Source organism: Hetaerina americana, unplaced genomic scaffold, assembly GCF_022747635.1.
Source record: "Hetaerina americana unplaced genomic scaffold, ioHetAmer1.1.p SCAF_16, whole genome shotgun sequence".
Classification (NCBI taxonomy): domain Eukaryota; kingdom Metazoa; phylum Arthropoda; class Insecta; order Odonata; family Calopterygidae; genus Hetaerina; species Hetaerina americana.
In genome coordinates this window covers 4,501,534-4,520,244 of record NW_027286719.1, presented here as the reverse complement: position 1 = coordinate 4,520,244, position 18,711 = coordinate 4,501,534, and the positions used below count along the sequence as shown (strand labels likewise).

At 36.0% G+C, this 18,711-nt stretch overlaps 1 protein-coding gene across 2 annotated transcripts in view; it reads left to right on the top strand.

Moving 5' to 3' along the window:
• The window catches only part of Pgant5 (polypeptide N-acetylgalactosaminyltransferase 5), a 36,503-nt gene extending 18,325 nt beyond the window's left edge, over positions 1-18,178 (top strand). For both annotated transcript variants that reach the window (XM_071584043.1, XM_071584042.1), the window contains exons 8-11: positions 8,685-8,824; positions 9,228-9,326; positions 12,454-12,588; positions 12,694-18,178. In XM_071584043.1, coding sequence (XP_071440144.1) covers positions 8,685-8,824; positions 9,228-9,326; positions 12,454-12,588; positions 12,694-12,849 — 530 coding nt within the window. In that variant the 3' untranslated portion in view covers positions 12,850-18,178. The remainder of the gene's footprint in view (positions 1-8,684; positions 8,825-9,227; positions 9,327-12,453; positions 12,589-12,693) is intronic.
• The last annotated feature ends 533 nt before the right edge of the window (positions 18,179-18,711 follow it).

The following is an 18,711-nucleotide window of genomic DNA, read 5'->3' as shown; positions in this document are numbered from 1 at the left end:
CCGGACAGCACATGAACTTAGTGTGCGTATGAGAAATGAATTGATACATGTATCAGATCCATTCATTTGCATAAGTACTTCATTATCATTCATGTAATAATAACAGCTGATTGGTAATGAAAGAAGTGTTTTCATTAAGTTTTGTTATTTTATTAAGCCCATTTCTTATGTGTTGCATCCAACTGACGAAATCGGGAGGAATTGTGTAATTTTGGATACTTTTGAAATCTGTGGAGGTTAAGGTAGCCTAAACATATTCATTTGCTAGCATCACTCACGGAGATGGTTTCGGATGATTTTACATTTGGTTCAGTGAGTGTGTCACCCATCTTTTGTGTTTCCCTGAGTATGTTGTAAATATAATGTAGAATTTATCAAAAATATATTAATAGGAGCAGATGTCATGCTCATCTTTTATTTGCCAGGAACAGGTCCGTGGCAGTGGTAAAGGTCTCCTAATTTAAGAATTTTAACAATTTTAACAATTTGTGATTCAAATTCTTTACATTCTATGATATTAGATCCTTATTCTATGATATTAGAGATTAGGCTGTCAAGTTTTCTTTTACCCCTACATGATAGAAACTGAATGTGGATCTCCATGGCAACTTTTTATTATTTTTGCAATAGGATTACACATGTCAAAACTCTTAATGAAAGTAGTATTAATCTTAAATATACCATTATAAAAGTTCAGGAGTTTTAGTACCCTTCGTGCCGCTGCTAGGCTGTGTGGTGGGGAGTGAGTACACCCTAGACTGATTTTGACCTGAATGTGACCCCTACCTTGGTCGGAAAATGTTATTTTGATCCCCTGTTGCTCATGGAAAAAATGACATCTTGAATATATCTGTTCTATACCTGATCTCTCTAATTTTATTGGTTTGATCTCTCCTACCTGGTGCCTTTTACCTTAGTACAATGGGGGTAATAATACATTTTCAACATAACTGCTATAGAGACTGCCTTCCAATTTATGCAAGAGATTTAATCTGTAAATTAACCTTTGCTCCGTGAGTGATTCCTAGCCTAGCTCCTCGAATATTTTGGATATGATGCCCAAAATTGAAATCTTATATTTGGAATGGGATGTTTGCTGTAAAATCTTTAGCCCAATAAATCCTCCGGGCCCATTCAAATACCCACTTGTATGTTTAAGGATCTAGCATTGGAAATTGCACCGTATCTAGAAATAATATTGAAGAAGTTGCTTGTAGATCACAAGGTTCCCAGAGATTGGAAAACAGCTAACGTAGCATCGATATTTAAAAATGGAGTCGAAGAGGAACCTAGCAATTATAAACCTATTTCCTTCAAATCCATATCATGCAAGTTATTGAGACATATAGTAGGTAATTTGATGGTGAGACACCTTGATAGTCAGGAGTCATTGATGAAAAATGAGTATGGTTTCCGAAAGGGTAAATCATAGCAGACCCGACTTGCAATTTTTGTTCATGGTGTCATTATTTTGGGCGATAGTGGTGCTGCAGTGGACACGGTCAAACCACATGTACAAACTATTGTAAAGAATGTTGACCTGATTTATGGTGACAGCATGCAATAGTTTGATTATTGGTTTTGGTGGCAAATAAACCTTTAACTATCCTGTGGTACCGGCATCATCCTTCCAACTTCCAACTGAAATTTCTTCATCCCACTCTACATCAAATTTTTTCTAAAGTAGTTCTCTATTCTAGGACCCTCGATTTGCTTCCAAGGCAAAGATATGTAATGTAAAGCATTTAGTGCATTCAATCTGAATGCCTTTGTATCTTCAACTTATGTGCTCTATGAATAGTCTCCTTCAGATGTTATTACGTTGCATAAATTATGTAACTAACTCCTGGTTGTACAATTTATTCAATTCATGGCACAAATCTTATCCTGGCAGAATGAGATTATAAGTTGAAGTAGTTCATAATTGCATGACTAGTACAACCCTGTTTTTGCCCACCTTATTCAAATTTTTCATTTAAACCATTCACATTACTTCTTTCTCCCATCGTTTTTAGGGGTACACATACAAAACAAAGGTGGAGTAAATGTTATAGAAATGAGAAATGTTTTCAATCCACCACTTATAGATGCAAATGTTTAGTTAAATTGCCAGAATATGGGGTTCCAAATAATTTGGAAAAATAGGAAATTGTAAGAGATTTGATAAAAATGTGTAAATTGCAGGAAAACATAAATTCGAGCAATGCAAATATGGATTTCACTGTATTTCCTTTGTATGTAATATCTAAAAATTCAGAATATATTCACCAAATAGTATCCTGTCAGAGACATACAAGGTCTGTCCTAAACATAGTAGGACTGAGTCAATTTAAAGAAATTTATTCCCAGGTTTGATTCATTCGCTCAAAAGTCTTTGAAGTAGAACCCTTGTGCATCCACACATCGCCGCCAGTGGGTTTTTCATGCCTCGCATGCCTTCTAGAAGGCGGCTCCTGGAATGCCCGTCCTCCCTGGTTTCAGTCTGTTGTGATGCTTCCTCTGAGTTGTGGCGATGCTCTTTCAGTACGGATTTGAGATGGGGAAGAGGAAGAAGTCTGGTTGGGCGTTGTCTAAAAATAGAATCTTCACTCACATGGTGGAGAAGCTCTTAGCAGATCCAGGTGCGAGTTTCTTTTGTTCATGCGAGAGCACTTGCGGCACCAGCTTCGCAAACGCCTCTCTTTTGCCCATGTTTTTGGACGCAAGTCAATAGAGATCACTTATAGGGATTCCATGCTCATCAGAAATCATGCAGACACTTAATCTGCAATACCTATTCAACAAAGCCTTAACTCTTGAAAGATTTTCGTCACTTTATGAAGTCGAATGTTTGGCGTCTTCAACATCTTCTCTACCCTCCCAAGACAACTTGTGCCACTCAAAAACACCCTATCTACCCATGGTGTTATCACCATAAGCTTCCTTGAGCATGTCTTCAGTTTCTTTTCCGGTTTTGCCTAGTTTAATGCAAAATTTGATGGCATAGAGCGGTTCCAATAGCCACTTCATGACGGAGCATAACTAGGTACCTGAGACTCCCCTCCCAGGAACTCTATCCGGGAAAAAATAAATCATGCTATTTTTGGGACTTACCTTGTAATGAAATGATGACACATTAAATAATTACTTACATATTGTTACTTCAATTCTCTTAAAATTATGCAAAATATTCAGTTTTCTATAATAATAAAAATGTTACTAGAAGAATACATTCATGGGACCGTGAGAGGTTAAATTGCTATCATGCTCTCAGGATTTGAGCCATGATGTCACTGCTGCCGAAATAACATCTGTACCACATTTATGGTGCTACATGCTAAAACATTGTGGTTTGCAATGCATACACTTGTGAACTCTAATAATTAATTCTCAGTCTATACTCAGTCTATAAACTCAAATTGTGTTGCCTAAATATGCAACCCATTTTGTATAATCTATTTTGTTTTTCAATGGTCCTGGATTTTACGCATGGCTAAGCATGGGAACAATCGGGTTGTGGTATATTGAAAACATTTGAGGTATGAACACATGGGTTATTTTCCAAGAACATGAATGGCAATAAAAAGTCTTGGTGAATACTTCTTGATTGCCATACTTCATCTCCAATTTATTCCTTAATTGACTTGACGAGAGTTTATTTCTAAATTACTGATGGAATTTGGGAATCAGTGGGGTAAATGAAAACAAAGAGTTAATTTTAAATTTGTTGGTAAAGGCTGGCTCAGGATTCTCTTCTATTAACAATTTAGTTTACGTTGATGATTTTTGAGACTGTTTTTGCCCTGACTGAAGTTATACTTATTTCCTTCTATTTTACACGACCCATAAATGCTATCAATTAGCCCACAAATGCTATCTTCCATAATTCCTAAAACTGCAGAATAATTCTGCTGGGATGTTATTTATTTTAAGTGCCTTTTTTGGTCTCATTTTCATTAATTATTTTTTTCCCTGCTTTCTATTGTTTCCCTACACAAGTTAGTCTTATCTTCTTTGCATTTCCTGCCAGCATCAATCAGCCAAGATCAACTTACTGACCTTTACATACGTTCCCACTGTGTATTCTCTCCTTCTATGCTGGGGCGTCTTAGGTTCAAGGATGTTTGCTATAATTTTATGTATTTGCTCTAGATTGCTTTACCTCTATCTCATGCAATTATTCTAAATTCTGTTATACGAGGCATATTCAATGAGTAAGGGTCATTTTCTAATATTCAAACATCGGCAGGTCAGAACAAAGTTGTATCCATGCAGCTCCATCTAATGATTGTTTTCGAAGCTATTGTTTTTCTTCAAGAGTGATTCACCTTTCGGTGAATGCAGATAACAATGTCTGCGAAAATAATTGCTCCTACCAGTTGGCAAGTGCATGCTATCACTTGATTTTTGTATAAAAATGATCATCAGGTGCCCAAGTTCATGGAGAGTTGCCCGTAGTTAATGAGCCTACAGCAATGAATGAAGGAGAGGTTACACAATGGTGTTGAGACTTCAAAAGTGGCCTCCTAAATGGAGCATAGTTACAGGCACATTATCCAGACCAATGAAATTATTTATCAAGTGTATCGATACATTCCATCTGATTGACGATAGAGGATTGAGGATGACCTGGCTGATGAATTTCCTATTGTTGGATGCACCTCTAATTGTCACAGAAAAGCTTGGATGTCACATATTGTGGGTAAGGTGGATGCCAAAAATTCTAACTGACTAACGTGAAGAAAAAATAATGTCTAGTGGACAAGTGTTTTTGGGCTTTTTGGTTGCCCATCCTACTGTCCACACTTAGCACCTAGCGACTATTTCCTCTTCTTGCACTTGAAACAGTGGCTTGACAAACAATGGTATTAATATGATGAAGAATTTAAAGATCACCATTGTCAAATGTTTTGTTACCCAGGCAGTGCAATTCCATGCTGAGAGATTGAAGAAGCTGCATTTGCAGCACTACGGGAAGTGCTTGGGAGTGATTGGCATTTGTGCAGAAAAGTGAAGTGGAGTTGTTGGAACCTAAAACTGTCGCTAAAAATTTTTGTGATGAATATAATTTTTGTAATGACCAACTCTTCAAATATGTCTCATAATTGGTCTACTATTAACTTTCTTATCGCTCTCCTGTAATCCATGCATTTATTATTATTGTTGTATTTACCTTTTTTTATCTTTGCAGTCTTGCTCTGCTTGCTTCGAAGATTTTTCCATACGTCCTTTTCTCTTTCTGCCTTTTTATCTTTGTAGAAAATGTCAAATGATTATGGGCAACATCTCATTTCATTTGTCCACCATTCTCTTCCTTTGCATCATGTTCAATTTGAAGTTGCATTTAAAATCCCATAAATTAGTCTGAATCTGTATCTCTTCTCGGGTTAGCTCTGCAAAGTGATGCTTTTGATCAGATTAAGTAATTTTGTTGGAAGTTCTTTCATTCTTACCGAATGTGAATGTAATGCTACATATTTTTCCCCATTCCTTTTAATTATGAATCAAATGATGTGAAAGTTTCAGCTTTTTTGTTTGGGGACAGTAATTGTAAATATTATCATATGCCCATTATTTCCTGTGAAAGATGTGTCAAATTTCCTCTATTGCAACGTGAATAGAAATTTGCTTAGTCATAGATGCCTCAATATATAATTTATGCTCCATGAAAACTACTGTATATTTATACAATGCATGAAATCTATCTTTTTAAGTGTAATTGTGCGTAGAAGTTGGGGCAAATAAAAAATATGCGTCCGTAGATGTGCATAAAATTAGGGAGACATCCCATTCATTTTAACTGAAGCCTAAGAGAGCAGTTGGAATGGTTGAAACGGGATCTTTTAATGCACTTTGCAGACATGCTAATTGTAAAATTACAGGCCCCAAACTCTTCACCTAAGTCAATGATTTGATTGTGATGTCGAGGCAAATTTTCATCTGTGAAAAAAAGGTGCAAAATTTCTCTTTTTTTACTTGCATGCCAAAAGTACTCATTCATTTATTGCATTGAACAATATTAATTTTATACTTGAGACAAACTGTATCATTGCCCTGCAATATGGAATATTTTAGCCTGTAAGAGTGAGAGTACTGGGCGTTTCTGTCTCTCTCCCACTATGAATCTCTTTGCTTAATATGAGAGAACAGTTTTTATGCCACTCCAGGTAGCATGCCTGGGCGAGATCTGTTTCGCCAGAAATTTCACTGCTTAGTAAAGAGTTGCTCATGGTGGAGAAGTCGATGTGGGTTTTCCCGTGGGTCAGGGTGTCTCGGCCAATGTTTGGACGACTTACTCTGTCATTGTCCTCAGGGAAAGGATGCCTTGAATGATGGGGATGTCAGCTGCCTATGTTTTGATGACTAAAGTTAGTCATTGAAACATCAGCAGTTGACTCCCCGATCTGATGGAAAACCCCCAGAGGCTTCATCAAAATCGTGCATTGGGAAAACACCAAATCTTACAATTGCTCATCGCTCCATAATTGGCCAGATCCATCAACTCGTCCATTAAACTCTTCCATTTGTGTGATGCTTATTAGCCATCCTCCCGATGAGATTGCGAGGTGTTTTGCCTCCCAGTTTCTGTTGCTTCCCAAATTGATTTTAGGATTGATTGATCATGGATTATATTGCTATGATTTTGCTGGGTCATAAATATTTACCAAATGTATTGATTCAGTCACCAACTCTCATGTGACCTATGTTATCCCAAAGCGGAGTCAGTAGAAATATGGTGTTGTGAAAACCCGAAGCACCAGATCTGACTTGTAGATTCTACTTAGAATCACCATGAAACATTTGTTACCTGATGAGATCCAACGTTGGAAATATTGATGGCCTATCATTAAAAGAGGTGTCCGAGATGTTCTCTAGGGCTGTTACAAGGATAAACCCTCCTCACCCTCTCATACATGTTATGAGAATCCATATTGATGTTTTAAGCTGTATGCTGTGCTGTCCATTTGCCAAGCTTCAAAGATAAATTAATTGTGCTCACTTCAAATCGTCATACTGCCTGCTTACATAGTTGTCTCTTCTTAAGTTAATGAGGATATGCTTGATACTTTGGTGAGAAATGTCTCTCGAAGATACGGTTGTATGATAAATATCATTACCTTGATTTCACTGTCATTTGGGAATGATTGAGAGTATTGCTTTGTAATTTTGTAGGGTTTTCAAAATTTAATTTCAAAATGTATGATTATGTGTTGTATGAGTTGCCTAGTAGGTGTTTAACAGGAGATTTCCTGCTACTGGCAGTGGGATGCCTTGTGTACTAGGGTGGGCAAAAGAGATGGTGGGTGTTTAAAGGCTTATGTGAGAAAGTTGCGTATTATATGCTCTCTTCCTGTTCATATGAACTAACATTTTCCAACTTAAGCTTCTGTATGATGGTGCTCATTGCACAAACTGATTGCTAGCCACCAGCTAGGATTGAGTGGGGGTTAACATGCATCAAGTAACCTAGATTTAAATCTTGCCATGGTATGGATGTAGCCTTGTTTATATATGGTATTGTTTTCATATTTGAATGGGCTGAATGACTAAAACCTGTAAAAGAATCCTAAATCTAACAAAATGTCCTCTTCTGTCAAGAAGTTGTATTGATAATTGTTGTTCAGCCTGGAGATGAATATATTTCTAATGTGAATTTAGACCACATCCTTAAAACGCCCTTTGAATTGCAACATTTATTGACAGTGGGTGGAGGAAGTTCTGGGGATTGTTTATGTAAATTTAAAGTTAATGTAAATAACAGGGTGAGTCATACTGTGGGGCCATGTATGCAGCAAGGTCCATGGGAAGCAATTGGAAAGGTCTTCCTGTCCATCAGAACCTGTATGTGGTTTTAAAATAGTGAAGTTTACTCATTGATGCTGACAAAAATGTATGAAGTAGATGATGTGATCAATGGTAAAGACATTCATTCGCACTTTGCAATTCATGGGAATGAGCATTTCAGATTGAACGTTCAGTGCCTTTTATAATTAGTGGCTCCTTTCAGCTGAACTTGATTGATCCCGATCCGGTCTTCAAGTCTCTTGTCTATTTAGATTGTCTCTCTTCCATTAGGGCTACTTAAAACCAATGGAAAAAATCAACTATCAATCTGCCATGCACAAAGGGTGAGCCTCTTTAATTGTGTTTCCATCAGAAAGACTGACGAGAAGATTCAGACATTAAGTTTGTATGTGATATGAACCTGTTTCAGGGCATGAGATGGCACTGATGTGCATCCAGTGCTTAAAATGTTCCAGTAATGCATTGTGAAATTGAACAAGATTTGCTGTGGAATCAGTAGTTAGTTTTGATATGTTTCAGTGGTGGTATTTCATCCTCCTCAGCCCCAGGTTGGCTGGTGAGCAGGAATTCCAATTCAGAAGTCATGCCATTTGGACTTTTTTTATTACTCTTGAAAAATTCTGAGCATGAAGAAGAATGTTTCATGCGTTCATGGAAGTTTGGCTAAGATCGGGTGCTCTTCAACCAAATTTATTTAGCATCATTGCACTTTTTTTGCTATGAAATGGGCAATTTTTTTTAATTGATTCATCTGCACTGCTCTTTTATCTAAATATATGCTTGCATTGAACTTTCCGCATAATTCGTAAATATGTAATGAAGTATGTGAAACTTGTGCATTATGTTCAATTTGTTCCAGACAGGTAATGGATGTCATTGAATCACATTTAATGTTCCAGGTGCTCGTAATGTTGATGTGGGCGATGTCTCTGAAAGGAAGGAACTGAGGAATAAGTTAGAGTGTAAGAGCTTTCGGTGGTATCTTCAAAATGTATACCCTGAATCTCAGATGCCTTTGGACTATTATTATCTTGGAGAAGTATGTATGAATTCTTTGTTTTATTTTTCATTGTCTCATTTTGCACTGCGTTGATGACCATTCTAAGAAATAATCAGAGTCTACTCAGTATGTGGCTTAGTCTATATGAAGACCACATACTAATTTGAAAATAATTTTTCAGCCACTGGTGAGAGGATTAATAGTATTATTCATGCATTGTGCAAGTTAATTAAATTGCATTAGCAATTGGATTTTTGAGTGTGTAATGAGTGGCTTCTAAAATTTCATTTTTCTTTGGTTATAGTATTGTTAGATGGATCTAGTTGTTTGCAATACTTATTAAATGGTTAGCTCTCTGTTTATTATCTATGTACTCTATGGTGAATCTAAGGAGTGCTTATTGATCAACAGTGAATGTTCCATGAATATGATCAATTTTTAGGTGAGGAATGCTGAGACCCAGAATTGTCTTGACACATTGGGAAGGAAGAGTGGTGAGACTCTCGGAATGAGCTACTGTCATGGTCTTGGAGGAAATCAGGTATATTTAATGTATTATGGAGATTATTATTATTTTATTCTCAAGCTTCAATTGCTAAATACACATTTTACAAATTTGATAATATTTCTTCAGTAGAGTCAAGCATGGGTGAATTTTTAAACCAAAATTTTGATAATTATTCCTATTGGTATTATCCCTATCCTTATATGCTACCCTTACTATAAAGAGCTGGGTTTTATCAGGTTAATGTTCATGATTTAAGTGTTAGTAAAGGCTAAGTACCTGTTTTTACATGCATCAGATTTGTAATTTTGTAACCTTCATGATTCTCATATCTGTTGAGCTACTAAAATACTTTTATAAGGTATGGAATTAGTGTTGGTAGAGGAATGTTTTCATCAATTGGCTAGAAAATGATCACTTGCCTCATAAAAATGAAATTTATTTGAAGTTTTAATAGGTAGATTTTGCTGCCGCCATTCATTATATATTGTGCATCTCAATATCATTCTTCACTGACGTAAATCCAAGGCTAACCTGAGAGGCATAAGAGATAACTAAAAATCCTGACAATAGCGATTGAGAGGGTGATTATATGCTAGGAAATGGCTAGAAGAGGGTATCAGGATTGACACCCAAATGCCCAGCTCAACCAATCGAAGCAAGCCCAGTGCTCGCAGCCCCTATAGAAGATGGCTAAAATCTACACATCGTCACTTCTGACCAAAAGATGCTAGCATAGCTGGCGAAACAGTTTTTGCCAAGATAGCCGGATGTGAAGTAATGCCTGAGAGCCCTAAACAATTGTGGATATATTCCACGAAAACCTCCTGACTAGGAGTTAGCTTTTTAATGTATGCATTGTAATGACTGAGGGAGAATATTCCTATCGTAAATAAGTGGAAGATATGAGGAGTGAAAATGACTTTTACCTGAACATGATGAAGCATGAACAATGCAAGAACTGGTGACTGAAAACTGGGATCATTTGCACTGCCTGGACTCATCAGATAGAACAGTGATGGGCTCCAGAATATTATAAAGTGTTGAAACTTGCTCTATCGCATCAACACTGCACTGAATCAAAAATAATTTTATTTTCTTCAAACAATATGATGTTGAATAGCAAAGTAGCTCCGATTCTCACGTATCAAGATTTCCTCAATTAATCGGGAATGTAAATTTTATCCTGCCTTGACAATGGAAAGATGAGGTGAAAAGAAACATTTTAAATTGAGGGCAAAATAAAATTTTTGGAGCCAGTTGATTCCAATGGTCGAATCCGTGTCGATTTGTTGAAACACCTAAGATTGCAGGCCTCTACACTGAATAAAATGGTGGAAAATCATATTTTAAATTCTGAAACACGCAAACCAGTGCAGACATTTTCCCAATAGGAGAAAATATGTCAAGAATTGCTGGAAGAGTGGTTTTTAATTGATAAATATTTAAATGTCCCCGTGAATGGTGTCATCACAAGAGAAAAAGTATTACACCTTCCCAAAACAATGGGAATGGAAGATTTCATAGTGTCCAATAGGTGGTTGTGTGTTTAAAAATAGGCACAATCTTGTATACAAGACTGTGTGTGGTGAAAGTAGAAGTTTTGATGTAGAGACTGCAACTTGGTGGAAGGTGTCGGCATATAATAAACTTCCTGTTTGGGCTTGAGCCCAAAAAATGTTTTAAATGCAAACAATAGAGGGTTATTTTTAAATGTGCCGTCAGTAAAAATACTGTCCTTCAGAGTCAAACAATGCCATCCATGGAGGCGTGTTGGGCAACAAAAGCTTACTGTCTTATCAATCACAAATGTAGATGGAAACAAGAAGCGTCAGCCACTAGTGGTTGGTAAACCAGAGTCCTAGGTGCATCTTAGGTCAAAGGTGTAAAAATGTTGCCCAATCTTTGTACAGCATTTTCCAAAGCATGAATGACTTCAGAAATATGCGAGGATGAATGTCATGCTCCAAATGCTAAGATAAGAGTTACTGAACAGGATCATTCTGCTATTAATTGATCAATGGCCAACTCATCCACCAAATGTTCACTTTGGAAAAGCACAGTTCCCATTATTCCCTACCTGTGCCAGTGAGCTCCTGCCAGTGGATTTAGGTATAATACTATCATTTAGGTGCATCATCTGAGAAAAATTGTGCCCAAAATCATATCTCCCTGTGCTTATAATATGGATATAAAGGCCACCAAACTGAATGTACTGGATGCTTTACACTGCATGTCATCAGCTTGGATGCTAGTAAAGGATTCTACGATATAGAGAACTGCTTGAGGAAGGCAGGATTATATGTTGAGTGGAATGAAGAAAGTCCAGTCGATGCTATTTGGGATGATGGTGTAGACAATGACTTAAATAATTAAACATGCAAAAATGAAAATTCTTCTTTTTCTGCCTTTTGCATTTCCATACATTTTACTTTTTTCCTGGGGTCCCTAGAAAAGTGCGAATAACTGGTTTCACTGTATTATATTTTCTTGAAAGCAGAAGGCATACTATTGTTACATGGATGGGACTGATAGATTGGATGAAAATGTCCTATTATAGAAAGTACTGAATAGGAGAAGCAATAATGGTGTCGTCCATTTACCTAATAGCATACTCACTAGCATCTCCATAAAAAGATGGAGAAATCAAACTTTCCTGTCAAATGTTGATGCATTGTGGCTCATGTCTGGCTGACTGGAGAGAGAAATATCCTGCTTGAATTTAATATGAAGCAGCCATTTATGTCAGTGAACAGCAGCATGCTAGTCCAAGTAAGTGATGATGTTCAACTTAATGTAATTGGCCATTTTGTTTGCCAATTTGGTCGTCCACAAAATTGAAATTTTCTCAGCCGGGATGCTATTGCTCTGAGATCCTAGCCTAGCATTACTTAGGTTGTGTGCCTTTTCTTGGAAACCTTTGCATATATTTGAGTGAGATTTAAAGTAAAGTGTCCATATAACACGAGGATCTATTTCTGAAATAAGGCAACAGAATTGGTAACAAAAAACTGCAGCATTAAAGGTTTTCTTTTTTTAAAAGTGCGTTTTACTTTCTCATGGGACTAATAACATTGATACCAGACAATTTGTAGTGTGATGCATTGTTTTTTTAAAAGTTCTTATGCATTCCCATGGTTTGTATCTTTGGTTTGGCATTTAGGTATTTGCATATACAAAACGCCAGCAAATAATGTCGGATGACAATTGCCTGGATGCTGCCAACAGAGATGGACCCGTCAAACTTGTGCGCTGCCATGGAATGGGAGGCAACCAAGCCTGGGTCTATGATGCTCAAGTAAGTCGTGTACCATTCTGTGCAGTGGAAATTATGTGCCCGCATCAAGTTTTCGACTGGATGAATTAGAATTACCTGCCGCCTCATGCATTATTTTTCTTGTAGGAAGGCACAATCAAGCACATAAATACGGGGCAATGTTTGCAGAAGCCTGATGCAAGGGATGTATCTCAGCCACTTTTGAGGACTTGTGAGCCAGGTTCATTGGGACAGCAATGGATAATGAAGAGCAAATTCAAATGGCAAGCTGATCATCAATGACCTGCATCAAGCCTGGATGCCAGTGCATAAAGGGTCAATGATATTTTTTTAAACCATGCTTGCATGCATTAGTGACAAGAGATGGAATGTATAATAAGTGCCTCCTGAGTGAGTTATCAGTTTTGAAGAGTGTGTTTCGATTCTTCGAAGATTACTATGGTTATCTGTTGGAATAGTCTGCACATTTTTGATAAGTGACTGGAATTGTTTGTAGCAAGGTTGTCTAATTAATCTTATGATGAAAAGAAATTATCTTCTAGCAAATCATTCGGCATTGGCCAGGGAATCTATTGGTCTGTACGAATGGTTTCTGTTGTTAATTTTTTTGATTTCCTTGCATGCAATGCCTCGTTCAAGAAATGACAACATACAGAGTGTATTGGCAAAACTATTGTGACTATTAATATTATTTGGTTTATAAGCCAACATGTGGTTGAAGTTAGTACATACTAAAGAAGCCACACTGTAATATTTGGGCTGGGAAAAGAAGAGTGGATATTTTATAGTGCCGTCTTGAAGTTATGCATGATTCATACTCAGTGATTTGATCATGACCACATAATAAGTGCCTCAGATGCCTTGATTAAAATTGCTGTACAATCTAATGATATGCTGACCTGAATTCAGTCAGGAACAACTGTTCAATACTTGGATATTTCTGAAATTTGCAGAAAAAAATATTTAACCATTTGCTCCTGTTAGAAATTTCTAATTTAATTGTAATAGCACTAGTAGTTCACTTGTATTTACCTGATGGGAAGACAAGTATTTTTCCCAGAAGGGTAATGGTAAAGGAGGACTTATTTATAAATTCAGAGCTGTGTGCACGAGTAATTTTACTTGCAGTAAGACAAGTCCCAATATTTATTCTTTTTCTGCAAAGTAGCATGGACCCTCACGGTAATTTCTACTAGTATTTACAGGTGCTTTGACTGAGTTAATATAATGGGAAATATAGTTTTAAGAATAATGTTTCATATGCATGCATATCGTAGAATGTAGTCTAGGGAGTCGCAAAAATTTTCATTACAATTTGAAAGGCTTACGGTTTGTCCTCCTCTGAGCACTGAATACTAAAAAACATGCGCGCAAAAAACTTAATGTTCTACCTCTTTTTAATGTGAACTTGGATGAACTACTTGAGATCACATTTCATTCATATAATGATACTGATTTTTATGTTAGATAACTCTTAAAAGTATTTCCAAAAACTTGAATTATATGTTAACACCTCAGTACTCAGTGGATTATCTGAGACGGAGAAATTACAGTGGACTCTTGTTAGCATGTTTTGAAGAGGACCCAACATCCGGAGTGCACTAACCAGCAAAATGTGTAAACCAGGCTGAACCAATGGCAAATCGTACTTATTAAGCGGGTAGCAAAGCGGTAGGGTAAATAATTTATGCCATATTAACTTATTACTGTTGATTTCATTGTTCCTTGGTGATAACATTTGGAAAAACCCTTCATTTCCTCAGTATTACAAAAATATATAATGCATAATGTGTAAATACTTTTCTATGCCCATATATTGGACACAATTTTAAAAATCAATGCTTTGATAACAGCTTGACATTCCATGTACACATGGATTCCAATTTTTAGCTAAGTGTTACCCAACTATTAACTGACTCACATAGTGGTTATTTTACACTCCTTATGACTTAAGTATTAGTTAGAAACTAGTCTGCGACGTGTATGTTGTAGTCATTTCATGTTGTTGGAAGTCCCATGAACATTCTATTTATACCTTTACCATATCTCCTGGCCCATAAGATGCTCTTTTTTTTTTGCTTCAACATCTGCTCTAAAATCAGCCTCTATCATATGGGTACACTGGTATAATTTTGACCTATTAGCGCAAGCTCTGGAAAAACACTAACTATTGTCCACTTTTCCCTCATCAGGCACAAAAAATGGTTGCGGCAATTACAAATGTTGATAATATAACCGTTTTGAGTCAGTAGTAAGCACAGTTTTAATAATTCATTGAGGGTACTTCCCAAAAATTCCCAAATAAAGAGTAAATGTATACCCAGGTGCAAATTTAGTTGCATCTCACATGTGGTGCTTCTGCAAAGCTTAATATGCAATGGGGATGTCACCTTTCTGCTTACACAATCATGGGTACATGGTTGCTTTCAATACACATTTTGACAATATCACAATAATAGCAGAAACTAAAAGTCTCGCATTAAGTTAAAATGGTAATAACTTCATGGAATCTTAAGTGAAAAGATTATCGTACAATATTGTATTTAAACTTGAATTTGTGAATTACATTGCGAAACACTGAAACAAGGCAGTGTAAAGGCATTTTGGCCCCTTGATGACAAATTTCTGGGATTCTACAATGGATAAACATTGATATACATGTAGCTGCTACTTGTTTTATGGAAAAATTTAATTTTCTTCATCTTAAGTGTTAACAAAAAAATAATTTGATCTTTTCTCCTGGTCCAAGTATTTTATCTACATTCTAATCTGAAAAATCAGGTTGTCTCTTATGGGCCATGAAGCATGGTAATCCTTTTAACAACATATTTCTCCCTGGTTGACTTGTTGCATCATATTTGTTGATTCTAATGAAACATCCTGCTTGCATTCATGCTGTTATGATAGCATATCAATAAAGATTGTACTATGGATATCACTATAAATTCATGTGGAGGTGATGTCATTAAACACAAAATAGGATCTGCACATATTTGTGATTTTTCCTTTTTAACAAATGCTAACACCAATTTTTTAAAAAACTTTTTTTTAATGAAATATTGTCTGACATAATTTTGATTATTTTAATGATAAAGTATCTTTTTATAAACATTTTTAGAATATTTAACTTCTGGACGGACTCTTTCAAAGAATTTTAATTTTGAGCTTTCATTGAATGTACAAATGAAATAAGTGAATTGTGCTGGGCATATTTATTTCATGGGATGGGACCAGGAGCTGAAAAAGTGGATGTGGTAGGAAGGGACAGTTACATGAGTCCACTGTAAATGTTTTCCCATTTTCTACAGAAAAATTATTTTGAAAGATATTTTTTCACTTTGTAACACTGAGCAGGAGTTTATGGGGACCCATTTAGGTGAAATATTTAGTTCAACATAAACTTGGGTAGTGTTGAGAAAATTGGCACCTGATATTTTTGAATACTGAGTGATAATGGTCACAAGCAAAGATTTTTCTAAAGCACCCATTCCCTTGTGAGGTTTCTCTGAAATCTAAGTTTGTCTTCCTCACAGGTAAATACAATTATTTATACTCTTAATAAGTTTTTCAATTTAATGTTTGAAACTGTTAGCATAATTTGTTTGAATGTTTACCTTCAGGACTCTTGTTGATAAATTAATTTTTCTCTGTGGTGAGTTTTATTGTCGTCAAAATTATTTATAAGTTCCGAGAGTAATGTATGACTTTAGAATTAGGAGGTAAATAGTGTGCCTGGAGGTATTTTTAGTTTTAATTTCCTATATTAGTATTTTTGTAAAAGAACATGTCTAAAACTTAAATTTCAAGAGTGTATTTATGGAAGCATTATCATGCTTGGGTGAATGTGTGGTAGAAAGGATAAATAGTTTTGTGAGAATGCATGTTTGTTCTACATTTATAGAAAAACATTAGTCACTTTCTATTTTCTTTTAGTCATTATTTTCTTTTACAAATTCCAAGAAGGGTGGTTTTATTTGTGTTGAATTTTTACAGTTTTTCAAATAACTTTGTGATTGATGCTATGTTTTTGCTTGGGACTTCATTTTTTTATGCTCTTAAGTGAAGAAGGGATCTGCAGGCAAACGGGGGCATAACTTAACGGTTCTGTTGGTACAGAACTCAATCCTCCATCACAATGGGCTCAATTGGTGCAGGGTGAAGCATATGGGGCACTCTGCCGTGTATTTAGAGTACCCTCCCACGTTCTCATGTTTCCTCACACATGAAGTGACTCTCGTATTCTCTCTGAACCACAAAGTTATTTGAAGACAACTGCAGCAGAAAAAAATATCATAATGTGAAGAAGGTTCAGTTTTGTAATTTTTATATTTTGTTTGGATGGTTGTGAATATTTTGAAGAAGTATTTCTGTCATTGGCTTTTGACTTGGTACAATGCATCTAATATTGGGGTCAGGAGCTTTGAATGATGTCCTATTGACTGCCAAAATATATTTGACATCATTTATTTCATATCATTAATACATTAAGTACCAAAAGCTCTGAACAACTGAAAAGGTTGCTAAAATTTATTATGACACCAAGAGGAGTATATTTTAATATTTTGTAGTGTGTGCGCACTGCACTGATTGACCAAGTCCACAATGTTTACCACTCAAAATTCAAGGAGTGAGCACCAAGTATGGGAGATGTTAATCTACGGCAAAATTGGTTATTGAACTAACAAGTTAATAGTTGTTGGGTGAACAGAATCCATTAAGGTATTAGTGTAGTTGTCTCATGAGTTACTCATTGGAAAGGTGCTACAATTGATTTGGTTACACTGAAAGTATTTGTATTCGCAGTGGGTGTTTTTTAATTGGTGAGATCCAGTTTCTGATTGGTCTTTTTCCAGAAATTTGAGAGAATCAGTCATATCAAAAAGTGAATGATTTCTTGGGTAATGTTTAAATTATATAGCCAATAAGTGTGCCTTGCTGTTCCATAGATCTTTTTGTTGAAATTTAATCGTTTCAGTGAGTTATAATATTGTTGTTTTCCTTTGTATTCTAAACCATAGATGATGGTATATGATTGGTGATGGCATGAAGAACACCATTTGTGCTCTTATTGTATTCTTAATCTCAGTATTATTGTTTATGCTGATATGGGTGTACATTCCACTGTTTTGTTCCTGCCAAACTTCAAGTTTCATTCCATACTAAGTATTGACCATTTAAGTGATCGACATACTTTACAGAAAATTGATATTTTTAATAGTTTCCTCTAATTCCTTGCACAATGTTATATTGTAGATTCATCCACCACAAGGAAAATGTATTATTTCCCGGTAGTTAATTTTGTTTCGGCGAGACAATTTATTTATATTCCTTTCATAAGTGGTTAAATTGAAATGTTAATTTTGAATGTTGCTTTTATTCACAGTGTTCAAGGTGACATGCAAGACGAGCACATTCATTCAAATTGTACTGTTACTTTTGTTTAGAATGCATTTTTATGAATTTTGTATTTAATTCTCATCTATCATTTGTAATATCCTGACTTGCTGCTTGATATGTGGCCCTCAAGTTGGAATTTAACTTTTTTAAATAAATGTGCCTGGAAATGAATTATGCCTGTTGCGTCTCCTTAAATGTCAATGTTTCCATGGGAGAAGGGAGAAAATGTTTTCTATTTTAGAATTTTACCCGGGCAAGTCTGTCACTGGAAGAGAAAACTATTTCTAAAGTAGAGAAAAGAGCTTGAATACAAAGAAGATTGAAGTTGAGGAGTTTTTGTCGACTTGTTTCTGGAGGCAATGTGAGCGCTTTTTTGTCCCTCTTTGTCCATTTTCAGCATCCAGGGACTCCTTCAAATTACAGCATGATGAAATGGGTGGCTGAGTTTAAATATGGCTATGAAAGCCTCGCAGATGAAGGACATCCAATCATTCGATCAAAAATTAATTCGGATGACAATTTCCCAACTGTGCTTGGCTCATTTTATGAAAAACAGTTATTTTCTTTATCTATATGTGACAATGGATGAAACATGAATTCGCCATTACACACAGGAATCGAAGCAACAATCCATGCAGTGGATAGAGGCCAGCTCTTAGCTCTGAAGAAGCGGAAGATTGTGCCATTGGCAGGAAAGGTCATGGCGTTGGTTCTTTGTAGTTGACATGTATTCTGTTGATTGGCTAT